General features: G+C 41.7%; 1 protein-coding gene across 2 annotated transcripts in view; it reads right to left on the bottom strand.

Annotated features, from left to right (window-relative positions):
• The window catches only part of CTSB (cathepsin B), a 29,269-nt gene continuing 8,233 nt past the window's right edge, over positions 1-21,036 (bottom strand). Inside the window, exons 2-10 of one of the 2 annotated variants that reach the window (XM_027840301.1) lie at positions 8,446-8,596; positions 7,234-7,322; positions 6,660-6,774; positions 5,792-5,910; positions 4,061-4,146; positions 3,134-3,280; positions 2,496-2,612; positions 1,784-1,912; positions 1-1,210 (exon numbers count right to left, since the gene is read on the bottom strand). In XM_027840301.1, the coding sequence (XP_027696102.1) occupies positions 1,116-1,210; positions 1,784-1,912; positions 2,496-2,612; positions 3,134-3,280; positions 4,061-4,146; positions 5,792-5,910; positions 6,660-6,774; positions 7,234-7,322; positions 8,446-8,571 (1,023 nt within the window). In that variant the 5' untranslated portion in view covers positions 8,572-8,596 and the 3' untranslated portion in view covers positions 1-1,115. Of the gene's footprint in view, positions 1,211-1,783; positions 1,913-2,495; positions 2,613-3,133; positions 3,281-4,060; positions 4,147-5,791; positions 5,911-6,659; positions 6,775-7,233; positions 7,323-8,445; positions 8,597-21,036 lie in introns of those variants that run through there. The other variant, XM_027840302.1, reaches the window with a different exon arrangement.

Here is a 21,036-nt window from a genome sequence, read left to right on the forward strand (position 1 = left end):
TAGTTAGGAGAAATCTTTTATTGGCACAAGGGTTCTGGGTTTCATTCAGTCACTAAAACCAACATTGAGGTTAAATTGCTTGACAGGTAAAGAAAAGTAAGAGCTTATTTCTCCTGTGGACATCAGCAGCCTGCTCATCCTCCACCCCTTCAAGGGCATTAGCAGAGGGAATACTGCTCTTGGGATAGTAACCACCCACTCAGCCTTCCCTTTAAAACCACAGGGTCAGGCTTCTGTTGAGTACAGCTGATCTGGCAACTCTTCTTTGTACATTAGCCAAGGCACACTAACAAAAATAGAGATTGATTTACTTGAATTTTGCCTCAAGACCTAAGGGTGTGTGCAATACTGCAAAGCTTGATAGCTTCAGGCGGACTGGCACTAAGTGGCCTAAGTAAGCACAGTATGGGATTGTTAGCAGTGATAATTGGGGCAGATTAGGATTCCAAAGTCTTGTGGCCCACCCCACAACACCACCCCCTCCCCCAATAAAATCATTTGGGAGTCAAGTAGACTCCTGAGAATCTCTACCTCCTTCCTACAAGACATAAAAAAAAAAAACAAAACCACACACACAACCTTGTTTTACATTTCTGTGGGATAAAACCTTGGAAAAAAAAAATCAGACTCTTCCCTTGAATTATTGTTGGTTCCTGGCTATTTCAGGCTCCTAAAAGATTTTGGGGCAGAGGGGAAGTTGCAGGAGACATTAACAGGGAAGAAATTTGGAAACACTCATGGAAAGAGACCTTTTTAATAAAAGCATCAGGGCTCTGAAGTGTAGTACACAGCCTGCTGGCCAGCAGTGCTATGTGCTATTCACAGAATTACTTAAAACTGAAATGGCATGCATTAGGTGGAGTCAGACCAAGAAGAATGTACCTGTGTTGTTATTGATGGAGCTGGCTGACTCCACAAGTATTCAGTTCAACCAAACTCTCAAAGCCCAGTGATTTGTCTAAAATCTCCCCTTAATCTTCCTGTTTAAACAAAATATGAATGATTAGAGAGCCATCTCTCTCCAGCTCCAAAGTCTTTTAAAAATATTCATTTCTCCCATTCCCCAGTTTTTTTCTTTTTTAAAAAAGAATTAAAGTTGGGCAAATGACAGCAGGTTAGTTCCTCCAATATTGATCTGTTCGGGGAATTCCAGCCACAATTTCAGATTCTATTCCACAGTGATTCTTTCCACGGAGAATTTTAAAGAAGCCTGGAAAAAAAAAAAAAGCCTGAAATTCATCCCAAAAAGTACTTCTTGCCCGATTGACTGACATGCTTCATTCCCACTTGTCAAATTAAATCAGCCCATACAAGTACCTCTCTCCCAGTCCCTTTTTTTCTGGGATAGAGTTCTAGGTCAGCTATCCTTCATCTCAAGTCACTCAACCCCTTCCAGCTGCCTTCAGGAAGTTCTATAGAGCAGTTCTCGAGGGGTAAAGATATGGGAAAATAAAATCTTTGCCCTGGGTTTTGTATCTAGGACATGAAGACTTCATTTCCACCTCCCTCCCCCACCCATAAGCTCCTAGCTGGCTTTAGCTCCTTTTTGGTGAGATGGTAAGCAGGGTGTTGTTAGGTTAACCGTTTTCCAGAGCATCTTGCTATTTTTTTAGGGCCAAACTTGGCCTATGATAGAAAACTAGGTGGGGCTGGACTTAGGTTACTTCTTGACTAAATGGATCCCAAATGATACCGATATTTGGATCTGCACTATTAAAAGACCCTGGAGAAGAGAACAGGTATTCTCAGGAATACATAGCTTCTAGCAGCTCTTTTTACTCACCATTATCACCCCAGTCTGTGTTCCAGGAGTTAGCAGCCAGCCAGTAAGGGGTACCATCCTCCACACCCCAGCCTAGGACACGAATGGCATGGCCTCCAAGCATTTCTCCAGTAACGTGCTGGTAAACTCCTGGGAATGGTACAATGGGGTGATTGATACTGGCTCATGGTTCAAGGCAATTATTCTCTGGGCCTCCCCCCATCTTCATATCATCTTCCCCCATCCCCTGTAAAGGACATTTGTCCTCAGAAGTAGCCATTATGTTTTCTCAATAGGCTCAAGGTTCTTAAATCTTAAAGTAACATTTATGAGCTCCCATTCTTTAGTTATAAAGGGAAGGAGCTTCCTTCTCATAAGGAAAAGCATGCAGAATGAATGGAGCAAAGAAGGAAGACCTGGAATCTTAGGCAAGGAAGAGGTTTGTGGGCTGAGGCCTTATCTTCTGTGGTCATTAATCAAGTCTGTTTGCCAGAAAGTTTTATCGTTAGGAAAATAACAAGAAAGGAAAGAGTAGAAAGAATATTGGATTTGGAACCAAGAGACCAGGTTTTTAATTCTGGTGTTGTTACTTAACAGGTGTGTGTGGGACTGAGAATAAGTCACGAATAGTTTTGTGGTCAAATGGTCATTTCTGCCACATCATTTACCTGACAGCCTCTGACCTTATCCCACTACCTTCTCAACTGTAGCAGGCATAATGAAAACAACTCACCAGACTTGTACTGGAGGAAGTCAGAGTACACAAGAAAAGCTCCTTCCACAGGGCCATTCTTGTAGATCTCAGCCATGATCTCCTCCTCACTTGAAGGTACACTGTAAGAGGTTGATCCTGAAAGTCAAGACAGAATAGTCAACTTGGGACTGAAGGGTTCCAAAACTTGGGTTTTGTCCATTTGGGACTCAACAGGGAAAGGGACTTGAAACTCCATTCCAACTCCTCCCCCTGCCCCACTTTCACCTAGCCTCAGCATCCAGTGCAGAAGAGTTAGAGTTTTGTTCTGCTAGGACTGTCCAGTATTCTGCCCAAGCATTTCTAAACACTGAGCACTTACACTGAGCACATTGGGCAAGGGAGAAGGCTGTGTGTGTGTTCTGAGGCCTTAACTTCTGTGAATATAGACCAGCCAACTACAAGAGCTACATGGGAGGCATAAAATTTGGAGGTCAAGATGAGTCTGCCTTTCTACTTTCCCTTGTTTTTATTGCCTTGAGAATGCCTAGTCAGCCTAGAGCTTAAGACTTGAGTTTGTGTAGGATGCAAAACCACAACCCCACAGGCCCTTAATGGAAAGAGATAGAAAGATTTATGGCTAATTGTAGCCCTTCATACAGACTCTCAGTCCTGCTCACCATAGTGTTTGTCATCTTTGTAGTCAAGAGAATAGCCTGCTTCACATTTCTTGCTGCATTTGGGGGTGTTTCCTGTCTCTCCAGTACAGGCAGGGCGAGAACCATTCACATGGTGCTCACATGGAGGGATGGAGTAGGGTCGGCAGCCTGACAGAACCAAACAGCAATGGGGTTAAGATTTTAGTCACTTTACTCCTACTCTGGGCCTTGGGTCCTGGGAAAGGCCTTCCTGGAATTAATCTGTCCTGCCTGCACTCGGTGTATTTTTCCCATACTTTTCCCACACTGCATTTCTCCCTTTGGCTCAAAAGCAAGTTATCCCTGACTTGCATAGGGATCACTTGCGTTTCTTAATATTATCTCTCCCCATTCCCCTAGCTAAAAAATCATCTCTTCTAACAAAGGAAAAATAGTTCAGAAAAACCAAATACCAACTTAATCATGGTAGACAGAACATTCTACATCCCCCACCTCAGCAAAAAAGGGAGGGAAATTACAGATCCCACTCACCCTAGGGAACAAGGGACAGATATTGTTGCCATTTCATAGAAGAGGAAAAATGGGACTTGTCCAAGGCTATAGCTAAAAACTCAAACTTAAGGCTTCTGAATTCTAGTCTAATGATCTTGTGATCTGATACTCTGCACTAAAGGACCAAAGGAAATCTTAACCTCTCTCCCTTAGAAACCAACTCAAATAACCAGGACAAACCCAAGCTCTTTCTTCCCCTATCACAAGCAAGGCCAAGTAAAATGGGTACTTTCATTGCTTGCAAAGAAAGCCACACTTGGAGATTCATGAATATACCAACAAAGCACTTTAAAGGCAGGGCTTCTTAAACTTTTTCTACTCTTTCAGCACTTTCTTAAACTGTGGGTTGAGACTATACGGGGCTTAAATTTAAGAATTTAAGGAATGGGTACTTACCTATATGGGAATCATAGAGGCCACCAGATACAAGGCCTTTCTTGGTCCAATACCTCCAAGCTCCAGAAGGAAAGCCGCCATTACAGCTAGGAGACAAGTCCAGGTAAGAACAAGCTGTTTCAGTAATTAGTAAGGTGCCTGTCACTAGAAGGGTCTGGTAAGGTAAGGTTAGATGAGAGGGGAGATGGAGATGGAGATATGTAGAAATTGCAACTCCTTCATCTTATCCCCAAAACCTACTACCATATCCCTATCCCTGCTTCCTGGTTCACTTCCTCCATGAAGAAATATTTCTACTCTAAGTCTACCTGAGGCCTTCAGATAGTGTTGGCTAACACTACAGACACCCACTATCTTATCAAAAACCAAGGATTTGTTAATCCAATCTGCAGTGAAAATCAGATTCAGAACATCAGAACTTACAAAAGAAGGTGTTAGATCTAATGCTCTAAGTTCTAAGAAAAATGTCAAGCTCTGAAGGATTAGAAGACGGACGTGGCATAAGGTTGGGATCATAGGATTCCTTGAATCCCTCTGCTTGAAGACCACCAGTGACAGTGAACTTGTTTTAAGGCAACTGATTCTACTTTTGTTAGGAAGCTTTTCCTGAAATTGATTTGAAATCTACCTTTTACTTTTGCCTGTGGCTCCTAGTTCCACCCCTAGGGCCAAGAAAAGTTAAGTGTAATCCCTTTCTACACAAAGGACCTTTATACACACACACACACACACACACACACACACACACGCGCATACACACACACGGACATATACAAATGTGTATGCATGTATATGTGTGTGTATATATATGTACATACACATATTATAAATAATTATATAACAATTACATTGTATACTTAACCAAACATTCCTAGCTCCCTGAACTAATATTTGAGTGACATTTCATCAGTGTCCTTCCTTAGTGGTGGCACCCAGAAGTGAATACAATAATCAAGATGGGGTCAGACTAGCACAGCAAGACCCATCACCTCCCTTGTCTTGGATGATGTCCAAGATGACACCAGCTTTTTGGCTGCCAAATTTGAGATTGTATTTATATGCATGCATACTTACTAAAGCTTTTTCAAAATTACTGCAAAAACACAAAACAAACAACTTATAGGCTCTGACAAAATCTAATCCTTCTCCTTCGCTGTCTTCCGTAGCCAGATCAGAGATTTGGAGCTGGGAGCCACCTTAAAAGTCATCAAGTTCAATCCCCCTCATATTAAATCTAAGGAGACTGATGCCCAGTGACTTGCTCAAAGTCACCCAAGTATGAAGTGGCAAAGCAAGGATTCAAACTCAGATTCCACAGCCCAGAACTCTTTCCTCTGTACCTTGCTACAACTTACTTACCCTACCCCAAAGAATGAACCTTGATCTTTGCCCCTGCATAATCTGTCTGATTTTAGGGCCCTCACAATGGGCTATTTCCAAAGCATTTTTTAATTATACTAATCTACTTCAAAAAAAGTAGAGAGTGAATGACAAGGGTACCGCTCTCCAGCATATCCACCTCAGGGCTGATGAACACCATGTGTCAAGACAGGTGGGGGTCTTTAATAATTAAGTGTTCCCAAGGAAAGACAGAGATTCTAATGGTCATGGATTATATAGCTCTAATTGTTTCCTTTTCCCACTGGTTCCTGGGAATCATCCCAGGAAGCAGTTAAAAGCTAGTGCTTTTGCTTGGGCCCCAACTCCCAATGTCTCTTAGGATGGACTCACCCTTCCCCACACTCAAATCCACAGCAGCTAAGCAGGTCCTCAGCAGAGACTTCTACATTGGCATTTCCACCAGTGTGCACACAGATCCTATCAGAAATGGCTTCCACAGCTCCAAATGCCTGTGGGAACAAATCCAAAGATGAATCCAAGGAGAAGCAGAGACTGGCAACATGGAGTGCAAGAAAAACCCAAATGGATGAGTGAGATATCCAAGAATCTGCCAATTAGATGTTACATGAAAGATGATTCCTGAAAATCATTCAAGGATCAGTATCTAAGGGTGATAACTGGGCAACCACATCTGCTACTCCATAACCCGTATTATGCCTAGACTTTGCTTTGGGAAGAGCCGTCTTTCTCTACTGGTGCTGAATTTAAGTGGCTTCATTGTTCAGTCTTAAAAAGGACTTCACTCTGAACAGTAAAGCCAATCTTTCCCTCCCTCCCCCCAAATATACCTTCTCTCTCTAACTTTTCCTGATGCTAGAGTAGGGTAACAAAGAAGGTACAGAGCAATATAGTGGTCATAGCTCACAGTACAGGATGTCTGGCCTGGGTAAGTAAAAGGGAAGCTGAAAGATACCTTAAAGAAATCATCCAGTTCAAAATCTTTATTTTACAGAGGGGAAAAATGAGACCCTAAGAAGGGAAGGGATTTTCCAGGGTTACTGAGGTGTAAGCATCTCATGTTTATAAACTTTAATCATTTTTTTTTTACACTGACCTTGAGAGAGGTAAATGTTAATTCACTTGGTTGAAGCCTCAAGTTACTTTATCTATAAAATGGGAGTAACCTGCCTAGGGGACTCAGGTCTCTCCTTAGTCCATGCTGCCTCCAAATGTCTTGTTTCTAGCCCCCCATCCTTACCCAGCAAGAGCCGCAGGAACCCTGGTCTCTAATTTCCTTGATGGTTGGGCAGTTTGGCCACTGTTCCCGAGCATCAAAGTTTTCTGGTAGCTTCATGCCATCAGCCAAAAACATTCTGGGTAAAAAACACAACTTTGTTTCAAGAGGCCAAATGGGACTGTTCTGCCTCTCTCCACATCCCTCAGATTAAAAGAAGGGGGTAGGGCAAGGTAGGGAAGAAGGAGGAAGATGAGTCTTAAGACTAAACAGCCAATCAGAAACGGTGTGAAGGGAAACAACAGTTTGCCTTATACCCAAATGACCCTAAGACCTAGCAGCCTTTTCCTGGTCTCAACAAAATCTCATTGGCTGGCCCCAGTGTATTCTCAGGCCTTAAGCCTGATTTCATATGCATCGAGTTAAAAACTTCTGAGAGACTAGTACTTAAAAGAATCAAGTTATAGTGGAAATGAAGTAAATACCTAGATGAAATCTTGGGGTCCTGTGCTCTGAATGCTCAAGAAGATGGTCATGGTATCATGACCCCACCCCTCTCTTCTCCCTCAGGTTGTGTACCCTTCCCATGACCCAATACCTCTGAGGTAGCAGCTTGGCTCCACCCATGAAGGTACCACAGAGTTTCTTTACGTAGCTCGTGTCCGCATTACGGAAGTTGTGCCCAGCCTAAAACAAAACTTACTGGTCATTATTGAGCAACAGAAAAAAAAGTCCTTCCCCCCCTAAAAAAAAGACATTAACACTCACTAAGTGGGTCATGTTAGTTAGCAGTCATTGCTGGGTCATTGAGTTTGTCCCACTGGCAGACAATCATTAGGCGTATGTTAACAAAATAAGGCCCCTTCCTCTACCCAGCTTCAATCTTCTAGTAACAAGAGTCCCACAATTCTTAGAACATCAGCTTCAACAGCCTCACCTAGAGAGACTACAGAAACTGTTCCTTTAAGAGGATTTGAAATTTTGAAGGGTATAGTTAAACTGTCATTCTATAGGGAGTTTGTCGAAAACTGGAAGCTCAAATGTCATTCTGGAGAGAGAGGTGATGGACCAGAAAGAGGATGAAGTGAAACTTTTGCAGTCTTAATGGCTGAACAGTGGGACACATACATTGAGTAACTGCTTAGGGAAAAAGGTTTCTCCAGTTTGTCAATATTTACTAAGCTGGCATGGAGGCTTAGAAGCTAATTCAGTGACAGTTACAATTTTAGTTATAAATGAAAAAATTCTCTTGAAGTACTTAGAACTCAGATGACCAGAATGAATATGGTAAATAAAGCAGAATAAGGAGCGGACCCCATGTGGGCTATGTGCGAGTATGGTTAATTCTGAAACTTTGCAAATGCAGTTCTTTCCTACTGCCTCCAACAACCTTAAAAACTTCACTCTAATAGGGCATTCGCATAAGCCTTAAATAACTCTTGCACATATTTTTTTTTCTTCTGTTGTGTTTTGTTTCCTCTTTCTGGTGGTCCCACCTATTGGTTCTAATTCTTACTTACAACATCACTAATATGAAAATATGTTTAATAGGAAAAAAAATGACAGAATTCTCTGTCAAAGATTTATGGGAAGACAAGGGTACAAATTAATAAAGGGTTGATGGGTTGTAATTTGTACCACCAGAAAGCTCACGTTGATGAGCTCATGAATCAATTAAAGTATTGAAAAAAAAATAACTTCCATAATAACAGCTTGTATTTCCACAGTGCTTTAAGGTTTTGTTTTGTTTTTAATATAAAAAAAAAAGTTCTTCTCCCAACAGCCTAAATAGTGGCTGCTTATTACAAACCTGCCATGTAGTATTGAGCTTGTTGACATAGTTAACCATTTCATCTGAAAGAGGAGGAAAGGACAATCTGCTCCAAGCACTGGTCAGTACGACCAGGCTGCACAGAGTGGCCAAGAACCGCCACATTTTGGGAACTGAATTCCTGATTTACCTGGAAAGAGAGAAAAACCTCATGAAACCTTTCATTGTCTGACTTATAAATAAACCACACTGCTTCTAATGTAGGAATAGAATAAAGAAACTGGAAGTCAAGAGACCTAGGATAAAGACAAGCAAGCCCCTTTCCCTCAGCTTCCTCTTCTGGAAAGTAAGGCAAGACATAACTAGAAAGTTACCTCTAGGTAACCTTAGGGGAGTCATTTAACTCTCTGGGCCTTCTCTATGAAATAAGGGATTATATTAAAAGTTCTCTACGGTAATTTTCTGTATTCAAAATTATAGCATCTGGAGAAAGAACTTCAGAGATCACCTGGTCATTTATTCCATAGATTAGGAAACTGCCTGAGGCCTGATTTTAAAATACCTTTTAAATACAGTCTTTTTGCTATGCCAAAGGTCACGAAGAGCTGAAAGAAGAGTTGAAATTCAAACCCAGGTCTTGACTGCAAATCTGATATATCTTCTAATGGCTTACCATCAGTTTTGCCACTGGGAAACGGGGAGAGGGAAAAGAGCAAGCATTTATAAGCACCTACTATGTGAGAGGCACTGTGCTAAGTGTTTTACAAAGATCATCCTCACTATAATTCTGAGATGTAGATATTATTATTTTCCCCATTTTACAGTGGTGGAAACGAGGCAGGCAGAGGTTAAGTGACTTGCCCACACAGCTAATAAGTGTCTGAGGTTAGATTTGAACTCTCTAGGCCCAGGGGCCTAGATCCACTGGGCCGCCTAGCTGCCTATGTTCTCCAGACCCCTGGAAATATCTTCTGATCTAGCAACCCTAGGGGGGTTTGATATCAACCCAATCACTGTACCCTTAGGACTTCTGGCCCTTCCATCAAGCTGCCCTGTGGCCAAACTTTCTTTTATGTGTTGCTATCCCCTCCAATTAGATGAGCTCCTTGAAAGTGGGGAGCTGTCTAGCCTCTTCCATTAGTAAATCCCTTTTCATCTATTTATTCAGCAGGTTCCATGCCCCCATCCTGGGCAGTCTCTATCTCTTAGAAGAGCCCAAAGCTAAATTTCAAAGAAACCAAAGCTGTGTGTGTGGCCCCTACCAAATCTGTTGTAACAATCTTGCCTGGCTCCTTGCCACAAAGAAGCTTTACCCAGCTCTGAGCTGTTGCTCAAGAGATGATTATGTATCAGTTTGCTCTTTACAAGACAGGCTTACTAACAAAGTAACATGATCTGAAAAATCACATTACTCGGGCCACTAACACTGCAGAATATCTTCGTCTCTGTGCCACTGCTGGGCCCTAGGGTGGCATTTATATTACTTGTGTTATTGGGAATCTGTTAAAAAAAAATGTGGAAAAAATCTGTACGTGCTATTATCCCCATTTTATGGATAAGGAAACTGAGGCTGAGAAGGTAAGTGACTTGTCCAAGGTCACACAGCTAGTAAGGATTAAAGGCAAGATTAGAAATCAGATTCTATCCACTGTGCCACAAGTATAATCTGAATGCTGTGCCATTAATAATAAATGACCAAGCTTAGCTCAGAAGAAATTAGATTTAGATTGTTGATGCATCAGATTAATTTGGCTGAACTGCCCCCTACCCCTTAAATCTTTGGTCAAAAGTAAGGGCTCCAGAAGTTAGGGTTGCTGGTCAGTCAATTTTGGAGGTATTCTTGGCAAAGATACTAGAATAATTTGCCATTTCCTTCTCCAGCTCATTTTACAGATGAGGAAACTGAGGCAAAAAGAGTAACTCGCTCAGGGTCACAAAACTATTAAGTATCTGAAGCTAGATTTGAAATCAGTTAGATTTCAATCAGTAAGAGTCCTTCTGACTCCATGCCCAGTACCACCTAGCTACCCGAGGAGATGGGGCAGGGGTTATATATTTGGAAATGAGAGTGATCAAAACAAAAGATAAAAGTAAGTCTTCCCTTATGGGGCATTCTTTAGTGCCTTATTTGTGAAATAAGGGGACTGAACACTCAGCTTGCCAAGGCCTTTTCCAGCTCTGACCTTTTATCTGGGCCAACCTGTTTCCCTGACAATGACGGTAGTTTCCCAATTCACAGGTTGGCTTATGTTTAACCCATCTGATTTTAAGAATTTGATAGGTATTCATTTCTAGCAGGATTTTTGATAGGTGGCAGCTGGGTAGAACACTTGGTATAAAGTCCTGAAAACCTGAGTTCATAACTCATAAGACACTGTGTGTGGGCCAGAGCTTTGTCACCTCTTATTCTCAGTTCCTTTTCAGCACAATGAAAAAAGTCTACCTCACAGTGTTGCTGTGAGGATCAAATGAAATTATATGTTGACCTTAAAAGCATTAACCATTATTATTATTAATGCTAACTATTATTACTATTAGTTTCAACCAGAAAATATTCCAAAGTCCATGGATTCACTGGCCTCCAGAACTATCCCTGCAATAGTGCAATTTCCAACCTTTAAAGCCCAAGTCAAATGCTCCCTTCTCTAATCAATTGTTTGTTCAGTCATGTCCAACTATTTGTGAACCATAGCACACCAATACTGTCCATGGAGTTTTCTTGGCAAGGATACTGGAGTGGTTTGCCATTTCCTTCTCCAGTGGATCGAGGCAAACAGAGGTTAAGTGACTTGCCCACAGTCACACAGCTAGTAAGTATCTAAGGCTGCATTTGAATTCAGATTTTTCTGACTCCAGGCCCAGGGCTCGGTTCACAGAGCCATCTAAACGCTTCTTCCTCTTCTTTAATCAATCAGTATTACTAATAATGCACTATGTGCCAGGCACTTGTACTAAACACTGAAAACAAAGAAATACACAATGTCACTGCCCTCAAGGAGCTTACATTCACAGATGGCAGAGAGGACAAACAGACCTTTATACGGTGTATTTCAATCTCCTTCAGTCATCCTAACACACCCATTTGAAAGGCAGCCTGGAGCCTAAGATTGACCAGTCTTGCAAACAAGAAAACCTGGGTTCAATCTGGGCTGCTGATACTTACTGGACTGTGACAAACCTCTCAAGAGTCCCAGAAGTTACGAGTTGTGTTTCCACAATGGAGAATTCCTCATAACAATCAATTTATAGAACCCCTCATATCTGATTCAGTCAGATAAAGTGGAAAGAAGACTGAATTTACAGTCAGATGGCTTGGGTCAGTTCCTGGAACTGCTCATTACTTACTAACACTAAGTGCCAAATTCTCTGGCCTTCAATTTCCTTACCCGTAAAATGAGAGGGTTGGATGGACTAGATTCCTTCTGGGGTCCTTTCCAGCTCTAAATCTATTCACGTGTAGAATCCTAGATCTATTTTACAGGAGGCATCTCAAGACCAATGACCTGTCTAAGATCACAGAGGTGAGATCTAAGATGTGAACCCAGGACCTTTGACCCCAGAGTCATTTCTTTTTTCTACTGTACCACAACTGTCCTCCTGTATTCCCCTACAAGACTGGGGCAAAACCTTCTCAACTTTCAGTAAACAAACAAACATTAAGTACCTACTATGTGCCAAGCAGGCATCTAGGTCCTGTACAGAGGGCTGGGTCTGGAGTCAGGATGACCAGAGTTCAAATTTGATCTCAGCGAAGAAAATGGCAAATCACTCTACCATCTTTGCCAAGAAAAGATACTCACAACAACCCTGTGCCAGGCAGTATGCTGAGAGCTTGGGATACAATAGGAGGCAAAAAACAGTCCCTATCCTCAATGAGCCTTACAATCTAAGGGGGGGAGGGAGGAGAAGGCAATGTGAAAACACATATTTACTAAGTGAGACAAATAGAGGATAAAAAGGAAATAATTAGTAAAGAGGGCAGCGAGATGGTGAAGTGGATAGAGAGCTGGGCCTAAAGTCAGGAAGACCTGGATCAAAACTTAACCTCAGATACTTTCTATCTGTGTGACATTAGGCAAGTTACTTAACCCTGTTTGCCTCAGTTTCCTCATGTGTAAATGAGCTGGAGAAGAAAACAAACCACTTTGGCATCTTTGCCAAGAAAACTCCAAATGGGGTCCCAAAGAGTAGGACGCAACTAAAATGCTGAGCAACAATTAGCATAGAGAAGACACTGGAATTACGAGGGGTTGAATATATAATTGACATCATATTGCTTACCTTTTCAATGGGGGGGGCAGGAGGGAAGAAAAAAAAGATTTTAAAAAATAAAATTTTTAAAAAAGGAGGGATTGGGGAAAGATTTTAGTTGGGACACCTTAATGGAGGCCAGGGAGGTCAGTAGTTGATCAGAGAAGGAAGACTGTTTAGCCCAGTTGTTTTGCTCCTGGTATTATGATAATGGTCTGTGGGGAATGGGTCCCAAGGCCTTTGCTGACTAAGCAGTGGCTGGAAGTCACAAGGTCTCTGGAGCTGATTCAGTATGACCTCCTAGCAAGTCACTCAGTCCCTTGGAATTTCAACACCCAGTAGGTAAGGGGGTGGGGTTGGGGAAGAGATTGACCTCTAGCCAGGCACTAGGTATTTAAACCTGAATTAAAGTGTCTGAGTTCACCAGAGAAAAGATGCTTAGCTTATAAGCCTTTTAAAGACAGTTGTGTGAATTGACTCTTTTCCCCTAGAAGAAGCTTCCCACAAGTGAGACTTAGCCACCCCCACCCCCAATCTGAGAAGGTAGTTTCATTTTCCTTGTGGTGTGCTAATCGCTCATGTTCTGACAAAGATGATATCCAAAGTTAGGTTTAGTATTTTATAAGGTAAACAGCAACTATCATAGTAATCAAGTCTCAAGCTTACTCTTACAAGTGCTTTATAGAAAATGAAAGCTCCCAGCTACCACCTTCCTAGACTTATTATTGGACAAAGGATTTCTACCTGCCAGAGCCTAGGACGTGAGAGGAAGTGCTAATGACCAGCAGGTCCTCCCCTTGCCAAGCCACCCTGGGCCCAGGGCCTGATTAACTCTCCAGAAAACCATTAATATCTCCCCAACTGGATAATGTCTGAAATACCCCACAATGACTTCCTCTTTTAGAAGTGGGAGTTCAAATCATTACCTATGACCTGGAGTCAGTAAGACCACCAAGTGAAAATTCAGCCTCAGATACTTCCTAACTTAGTACTTGTTTGCCTCAGTTTCTTCATCTATAAAATGAGCATAATAATAACAGCAACCTGCCTCCCAGGGTTGTTTTGAGTATCAAATGAGGTAAGTGCTTAGGGCCTGTAGTATGTGCTATGTAAATATTAGCTATTAACTTAGGCATCAACAAAACACAAAAAACAGTTCAATTCAATCATGTAGCTTCTTAAAATATTTATATTGAATTCAACATGGTAGTAATAAAATGTCCTGTTTATATCCCCTTCTGAACTTGTTTTCTTCTGTGTGTTAAAAAATGTTTTACTGATGTGCTTTCCTGTATCCTCTCTGCAATTCTCTCACCTGAGTAGCTAACATTAGAAATGTTATCCTTTAAGGATGCCCTTAATAGCCACTGAAACCAGATTTACTTGTATGAATGAATTCTTTTGGGAGCAAGGGGTAAATGATCTCCCAGGTCTTCCTTCCTAGGAAAGGCACTTATAGGTAATAACCCCAGGGTAGGTGCAGGCATATTCCTGATAAGTGTTGTTGTTGTCCAGTTGTTTTTCAGTCATGTCTGACTCTTAGTGACCCCATTCACAGTTTTCTTGGCAAAGACACTGGAGTGGTTTACCATTTTTCCCCAGCTCATTTCGCAGATGAATCTCCCAAAAAGCAACGAAGGGAGTTAGATTCCTTCTCCTAAAGAGGACGGGAATTATTTCCATATGCTCTATGAATCTAAGAGCCAGACAAAAAACTACATCACTCAACTGAGGCAAACAAGATTAAGTGATTTGCCAGGGTCACACTGCTATTGAGTATCTGAGGACAAATTCGAACTCAGGAAAATGAGTTTTCCTGATTCCAGGCCTGGAGACTCCATGCACTGTGCCACCTAGCTGTCCTCAATGATAATAGGAACACAGTAGTGAGAGCTGGAAGAGATCATCCAACCCAACCCCTTCCTTTTCCAAATAAGCAATGAAGCCCGACGTAAGTAGCAGAGCCAGGATTTAAATCTACATCTCCCTACTCCAAATCCGAATCACATTTCCTAAGCCTTGGGGTTTGCAAGTCAGCCTGGATGCTTGCCCTTTGTGAAACTCTGTTCCTCTTTAGGGTTCTGACTTTTTTTTCTTTTGTAAGCTAAGGTTATAGTACTAGAAAATCTGTAAGTCTCTATAATCTGCCATTTGACCTTCCTTTTCTCGGATCAGACTTGTGACTTTATTTGTATAGGAAGCTCCAGGTAAGGCAATACCTTTCCTCTCAAGGTAGCCTACTATACCCTAGCTCTGCCAATTGAAGAGTCTTAGCTGAGGCACTAAGAAATTAAATGATCTCCCCAGAATCACACCATAGTATTGGGTCAAGTGAAACTTGAACTCCATTCATTATACTGGCACCATGCTGTATTTTTCAGGTTAATCTAGGATTTAAAATTCAGGGAATTCAGGGAAGCAAAAGACAAACAAGGCAGGTTAATAGCTACAACTTAAGTCTTGAGCTGACCTAACACCAGTCACTGGGCAAAGTCCAAAAGGAAAAGATTCTGTTTTAAAAGTGTTATTTCCTCTCCGTGCTCCAGTATCATCTATGTCAAGAAACCAAGACAACTTCTGTGGATGGGTTTTACAATAATAAAGATGAACCAGTAAGGGAGTGGTCTAGGAAAATTAGAACCAGATATGTCAGGGCTTTGTAAATATTAAGTTCACTCCTCACCTCCTTCCCATCTTCTCCCCCATTTCGCACACTGCCTGGCAAATAGTAATTCCTTAATAAATGCTTTTTTTTTTTAACCTAACAATGCAAGTCTGCCTTGTCACTCGGCTATTTAAACTCCAGTGGCTCCTCTTTGCCTCCAGGATTAAATATAAAATGTTCTCTTCAACATTCAAAACCCTTCATGTTCCCCCTACCACCACCTTTCCATCTTCTTATACCTAATACTACCTGACCCCCCTAGTCTTTAAAGCAGAAACCTTAGCTTCCTTGTTGTTGTTCAGTTGTTTCAGTCATATTTGATTCTTTGTGACCCCTTTTGGGGTTTTCTTGGCAAAGATACTGGTTTGCCCTTTCTTTCTCTAGCTCATTTTACAGATAAGGAACCGAGACAAACAGGGTTAAGTGACTTAACTAGGGTGGTCACACAGTAAGTGTCTGAGGCCAGATTTGAACTATACACTGTGCCACCTAGCTGTCTCCTTACTGTACTCCATTTCCTGATGCTGGACATATTTTCATTGTCTGCCCCTTTCCCTTCTTATTTCTACCTCCTGACTTCTCTGGCTTCAAGTTCCAGCAAAAAAACAAAACAAAACAAAACAAAACAAAAAAAACCCTACCTTCTAGGAAGCCTTTCCTGATCACTCTCAATTCCACTGTCTTTTCTCTTGATTATTTCCAATTTATCCCATATATAGCTTGTCTGTATATAGTTATTTGCATGTTGTCTTCTTCATTAGATTTTGAACTCCCTGAGAGTAGGGACTGCCACCTTTCTATCCCCAGTGCTTAGCACAGTGACTGGCACATAATAAAAATGCTTAATAAATTAACAAAAATAATAAAAATTGATCAAGTTATCTTTCACAAAGATGCCAAAATAACCTCCCTTAAGCACAAGTCTTAACTGGATCAGCAACCATCTCAGTCTTTTGGCAGTCATGAATGCCTCTGGGATAACACACAGAACTTCTGCATCTGGTATTTGTGTCCTTTCAACATGGATTCCACTATCTTTTCCAATCTTATTTGATATACTATGCAAACTAGCCAAAATGAATTATAAGAATTTCCAACCTGACTGGGGACAAGTCTCTAATTCCTACTTTGTAGAATCTTGTCTTCCTTTAGGACTCAGTTCAGCTGCTACCTCCCAACTATAAAAGTCCTCCTAGATCTCCTGGGGTGAGGTGAACTCTTCCCTTAAAGATAACTAGAATACTTTGACTTATCTTGGCTGTCAAGTGTTTGTTATCTGCATAAGAACAGTTAGCTCCTAGAAGGTAGAAGGGACTAGTTTTAATCTTCATTTCTTCAGGGCTGAGTGTATTTAGAGTTTTTTTAAAAATAACATTTTAAAACAAAATATGACAAGTTTGTGGTTTTTTACACAATCATTTTAAAATTATTTTTTGTATGTTGGAATATTTGCTGATTGTTGTAAAGTTCATAAGAAAAACAAGTCCCCTTCTGCCCCAAAGTCACTGGGACTTGGAGGCCACATAAACACATGGGTGGGGCAAGTTATAAAGCAACAGCTTAATACGATCATGGAAACCATCCAGGAGGCAGACAAACCATGATGTCACATGCATGTCTGGTTATAGTTTTATACTACTATAGCCTAAAAGGATCCCTCTCCCCCCCTTGCTTCTCCAGAACTGCAGCAGCAATCATTAATTAGCTATTTGCTATCTCTGCTACTTACTAGACCTGCAAGGCATGCCTGGGACTTAGCAACTTCAAGAGCTTCACTTGTATGAGTGTCAGAGACTAAAAATTTTCTAAGATGTCTGAGATACTCCTGCACTTCAGAGGGAGCAAGGGGTCTCAGTTTGGAAGGTCTCACTGAGGCTAGGATGGCAACTAGCCCAGATCAGTCAATGCTATCTACAAAGGAGAGGACATTTCTAGGCTTTTTTAAATATACTCTGTCCATCCTATGTGCAGAGGAAAAGATTAAAGCCTTTCCCAGACTTTAAAAGGCTGAGAAACTGCTTTCACAGCATTAATTAGATAGAACTTAAGCCACCCACCTCATAGCCATTCTTAATTAGCACCTAACTAGGTTTCCAAGCCTTTTATTTTCTGGGACCCAGCCACTCCAAAGAGTTCTCATTCTGAAATGATTGTATAGGCCTAGCCAGCCAGCTCTGCTATAACCTCACCCCACCCCCACCTCCAAGTCAGGAGGGGAAGGGGCCTTAGTGGCCACAGTCTATAATTTGGCCCTACCAGTCTGTTCCTTACAACTATTACTGCACGCCCACGCCTGCCCCCGACTCCCCCTCCCCCTCCCCCTCAATGAATTATACTTGCTACATAGACCACATTTAAATCAAAGTTGTGAAACTCAATTTTTTTCTTCTCTTTTAAAATTCTAAACTTAATAAAATAAGAACTTCAATACTAAAAGAACAGAAGGAAGATTGTACAAGAAACCCTGATTCTCTGTCACACAGCCTACCCTTTCCTTATAATTGAATGAACAATTTTCAAAGTTTTCTTAAGTGCATCAAAAAAGCTTCATCTGTCTCTCTCTCAACTCTAGCACTGGCCTTTCTCTCTCCTACTTCTCCATGGGGGGAGGAGTAGAACCGTGTAGCACATACAAGCAGAGATACAGTCAAGCAAAACCAATTTCCACATTGGCCTGTCTGAAAACATATTTCTTACTCTCCATCTTGAGTCTCTAACCCATATTGGCAGCAGGGGGCTGCTGGGAAGTGTAGTTTTTCCTCGTGTGGAAGGAAGGATAAACTGAAGGGCAGAACTCAAGCCAGTAGTGGCTCGACTGGCTTGCTGATCTGCCTGGACATAGCTTTCTAGGACCTGGTAAATTTCCACCCCTTCTACTACTCCCCCTCCCCCCTTCATGCTGCCTGTACAATTTGGAAACTCTTGCTTTTTATACAAACTTTGTTTATTTGCAGACTGTGTTTTAAGGTCCCCTCTGATAAAGATAAGCTAATATTACACTTTTGAGAGTTGCCTGCTTGCTTTGGAAAAATGGTTAAGAAGGGGAAGAGTGAGGTAGGAGAGCATAAAAAGGAACCTGTGTGGAACAAAGTGAGCCCACCCACTACAAAAAAGGCTTCAGGGCCCAGCTGTCATGTAAGAAGGCAGCTAGCATGTACTTATTAATCCTCTGGAATCCTGGTCCATGATTTCACTGGCCAGAATTCCTAAGTCTTTCAAGGTTCTTTTTCCTCAAAATGCCATTGTTATTATAAAAATTGTCAGAGTCCTTTTCATTTCACTCTGAATCAATTCATACCAATTTCCCAAGATTTCTCTGCATCTGTCATTTTTGTCATTTCTTATGGCACAATGCTGCTTTGACCTCCTCTATATACCATGTATCATAATTTGGTTGGTTACTCCAATTGTCAACTTTTGTCCAACCCTGTGATTTCATTGGCAATTTCAGAGCTGCCTGGAACAGAGAAAGATTAGATGAGTTGCCCAAGGTCACAAAGTCAGTTTGTGTCAGTAACAGGACTTCAAAACAGAGATCTTCTAGTCTGAGGTTACAGCTCTTTCCACTATACCTCAATGCCTTGGAATCTCAGATTATTTTCAAAAATAAATAAAATGGAAACTAAGGAAGTCTCTGGTTGCTAAAGAATCTGTCAAATAGATTAGGAACTAACAGACACTTTATAGCTGTGTAACGACCCTGAGCAAGTCTTTCTGGGCCTCAATTTCTTTGTAAGATATGAATAATGAGATACCTATAAATATCTACCTACATCATGGTGTTACTAAAAGGACGAAATGAGAACTTATGAAATGCTTTGCAATCTTTGAAGCACCAAATAAAAATTGGCTACTACTATTATAATGAAGCATTTCACATACATTATTTCATTTGATCTTCAAAACCCTCTGAGGTTAAGGGTAGATTTTATTAGCTCCATTTTTCAGAGGAATCTTCACATAGATTGAAAGGGCCAGGGGCAGGATTCAAGCCTACATCTTCTAGTGACAAATTTGGTGCACTTTCTGCCATACCAAGACAAAAGCTCTGTCTTGAATGCTGAAGGAAGGGTCTCAATAGGCCCCATCCCTTTACCTTACCTTTACCTTACCTGTGCCTTTGATGGTTTGCCTTGGTTTCCCTGCCTATTCTGATCCCATTCTGGCTCTAGACTACATTCCCATTCATTTATGAATCTGGAAAACGTGAAGTGAGAGACAAAAGACCTCAAAGTCAGAAGATGGGCATTCCAATCCTGTCTCTGACACTTGCTAGCTGCAGAACTCATCTAATACCAAGTCACAGAGCAGGTTCTGAGCCATTTTAGTAGAAGCTCTTACTTTGGCAAATAATCATTCCAATGACATTGCAGGTCCAGGAAAAGGCCAATGTGCCATGGGCTGTGCTGGAGGTTAAGATGCCAGTCATTAGGACCTACCTCACCACACTGAGATGCGGGTGATGCAAAGTATTATCACTTTTCTCAGTTGAGAAGTGACTTGCCCAAGGTCACCGAGTTAGGAAGAAGCAGAGCTGAATTTGAACTCGGGTCTTTTGGCTCTTCTATCACTTTTCCCACTATATTCCATCATCTGCCAAAGATTGTGCTACGGAAAGAAAAAGCTCTGTCCTTGGTAAATCTGTCCTCCCTGTCTGCCCTACAGAAGGCACAAGTCTTTTCCAAATCACTATTAAGGCTAGGTTTTTCATCAGGATACCAACAGTAGTAGAGATGTCAAAGGCACTACAAGGCCTACAAAAGACCAATTTCTGTCACCAGGCAGATTGTAACAGGAAAACCAGTAAATCCTTCACCCGCCCCATGCCACCCTTCCCTCCACACAAAGCCGTGCATCTGCCCAAACACAGCAGATACTGTCTACTGCACCATGGATCCTAACTTCTGAACACCACCCCCAGAAAGATGCAGTGACCTACAGCCAGTGCAAAGGTCCCCCTGCCCTTATCAGTAAGGACACTGACCTTTCAGGTATTGCTTCCTGGCCTCCCGTCCCCACCCTTTTCTGAGCTATTCCAAGAAGGCATCTATCTAGTCACAAAGGAAGCCTATGTAAGTAAGGAGATTCAATAAAAACACAGGGCTTCTCAATCGGTTCAGAAAGCCTATGCTACCTCTCATTAGGAACATTCTATCTGGAGCTTGAGAGGAGTGGACACTTAAGATTTCAAGAAGCCCTCTTTTCACTGGTGTAGGTACTTCGCCTAAGGACACAGGCAGCAGAAGTTACATGAGTTGCTGCAACCCTTCCAAATTCATACCAGCTAACAGTCCTCTCCATGCTTGAGGGATTGGCCCTCAGACACCAGGTACACACAGTCTACTGCTGGGCCTTCCGAGCTTGGCAGAACCATATAAAAACCCAGAAAATTATAAACTATTCCTCACTTTCTAAGAATGAGGACTAAAACATTCTGGTAGGAGAAGCTTTTTCCAATTACCCTTGCTCATTAGCGTTTTCTTCCTCCTCCAAATTATACTGTATTCACTTACAGGAATGAAATGCTTCAAGCCTGAGCATTTGTAGAAGGTTCTTCTCACTGATTGAGAGAATTACTCCTCACTTGGTGCCTGTGCGAAGGGCACACGCAGTAAACTGTAATTTCTGGAAGCTGAGATTTCATTGTGGTTGCCTCCTTAGGACCCAGTATGTTGTAAGTACTTAAAAAATGCTTGTTGAAGGGGGCAGCTAGG

This window comes from Vombatus ursinus, unplaced genomic scaffold (genome assembly GCF_900497805.2).
Source record: "Vombatus ursinus unplaced genomic scaffold, bare-nosed wombat genome assembly UNPS02014841.1, whole genome shotgun sequence".
NCBI lineage: Eukaryota > Metazoa > Chordata > Mammalia > Diprotodontia > Vombatidae > Vombatus > Vombatus ursinus.